Raw genomic sequence first — 1,390 nt, 5'->3', positions numbered from 1 at the left:
CCACCGTGCCGGACGGATGGCAGTAGCGCGGCGGTGGGCGCGTAGTGGATAGGGCGTCTGTGTTCCATGGGGAGGGTCTGATTGCTTTGTTTTTTAGATCTAGGGGTGTATGTGTTATTTTTTTGCTAAGTCAATTCCTTACAATCTGGCCCCACCTGTAAGAAAGTGATTAAACGGGCCAAATCATCCGATCAGTGTTTTTTGCAACGACTTAAAAGTTTTCGGTGTTTTCTGCAACGGATTAACGAGTTGGTGGTTTCCTGCAAACCTAGCCGCAAATGTGGTGGTTTCTTCCAATTGACTCCTTCCTGATCTTACTTGCACTGGATATTCCAACCCAACCCATGCATGAAGGACACCCTAGCTAGTGCCTAGAAAGAAACACTACCCTTTTGTAGCTCTATAAAAGGAAGCCACCCCTCTGCTAGCAAACCATCCAGGTTTCCTCTTTGGCACAACACAAGGCAACAACAACTAGCTAGAGCTACTCAAAGGCTCCATCACATTTCAAAGTCCTCTTCAAACTTCAAAGCAAATCAGGCTTAGAGATCTGTGCACGTACACACATAACCGATTAGAAGAACTTATTTAGAAGGCAGATGGATCGCGTGATGAAGCTGGCGTCGGAGAGAGCGGTGGTGATCTTCACCCTGAGCTCCTGCTGCATGTGCCACACCGTGGCGCGGCTCTTCTGCGACCTAGGTGTCAACGCACTGGTGCACGAGCTCGACCAAGACCCCAGGGGAAAGGAGATGGAGAGAGCTCTCCTCAAGATGCTCGGGAAAGGCCCGTCTGTTCCGGTGGTGTTCATCGGCGGGAAGCTTGTCGGCGGGACAAACAGGGTCATGTCCATGCATCTCAGCGGGGAGCTGGTCCCAGTGCTGAGGAATGCAGGTGCCCTCTGGCTATAGAGGAATGCAGGCGCCACTTGGGAAAATAAAATTTTGTCAAAGAGTGTGAAGTATGTATATGCATTTTCTTAGAATAACGTAACTAAAGGCCTAGTTAGCGTCGATCGAACAGGTTTTTTCAATCCTGTTCCGGCAATAGCAAGGCTTATAGCTCGCTATGAGCGAGTTTTACGTACGGGTGATGTTCGTGTTGTAATCCCAGTGCTATTTGTGCACTCAGATGTACAATCATCGTTTTTCAAAGAGCTAGTTGATAAATATAAACAGTTCATTATCAAATGATACGTGCACATCTTCAACCTACAAATTTTGTAGTTGCATTGCATATTGATCATAGTAGTTTACTATCGTCTCCTGGTTGTTATTATAATTATTTTCCATCACACATACATCGGCACCTCCCCTGATCCGGCAGTGGTGGTCCAGCTGCTGTTCGGAGGCTGGCTGACGGCTCGGTCGGCGATGCAGCACCAACGGCG

At 48.1% G+C, this 1,390-nt stretch overlaps 1 protein-coding gene across 1 annotated transcript; it reads left to right on the top strand.

The window, feature by feature from the left end:
• The first annotated feature begins 449 nt into the window (after positions 1-449).
• On the top strand, positions 450-1,190 carry LOC123124468 (putative glutaredoxin-C14). The gene has a single exon (XM_044545083.1). It carries the CDS (start codon positions 600-602, stop codon positions 909-911), a length of 312 nt encoding a protein of 103 aa, XP_044401018.1. The 5' UTR covers positions 450-599; the 3' UTR covers positions 912-1,190.
• Positions 1,191-1,390: the final 200 nt, after the last annotated feature.

Source organism: Triticum aestivum, chromosome 5D (assembly GCF_018294505.1).
Source record: "Triticum aestivum cultivar Chinese Spring chromosome 5D, IWGSC CS RefSeq v2.1, whole genome shotgun sequence".
Taxonomy (NCBI): Eukaryota; Viridiplantae; Streptophyta; class Magnoliopsida; order Poales; family Poaceae; genus Triticum; species Triticum aestivum.
Note: the sequence above shows the minus strand (reverse complement) of the source record. Positions and strands in the feature narration are given on the sequence as shown.

Coding starts and splice junctions, on each gene's coding strand:
- LOC123124468 (XM_044545083.1), top strand. CDS start 600: ATGGATCGCGTGATGAAGCTGGCGTCGGAGAGAGCGGTGGTGATCTTC.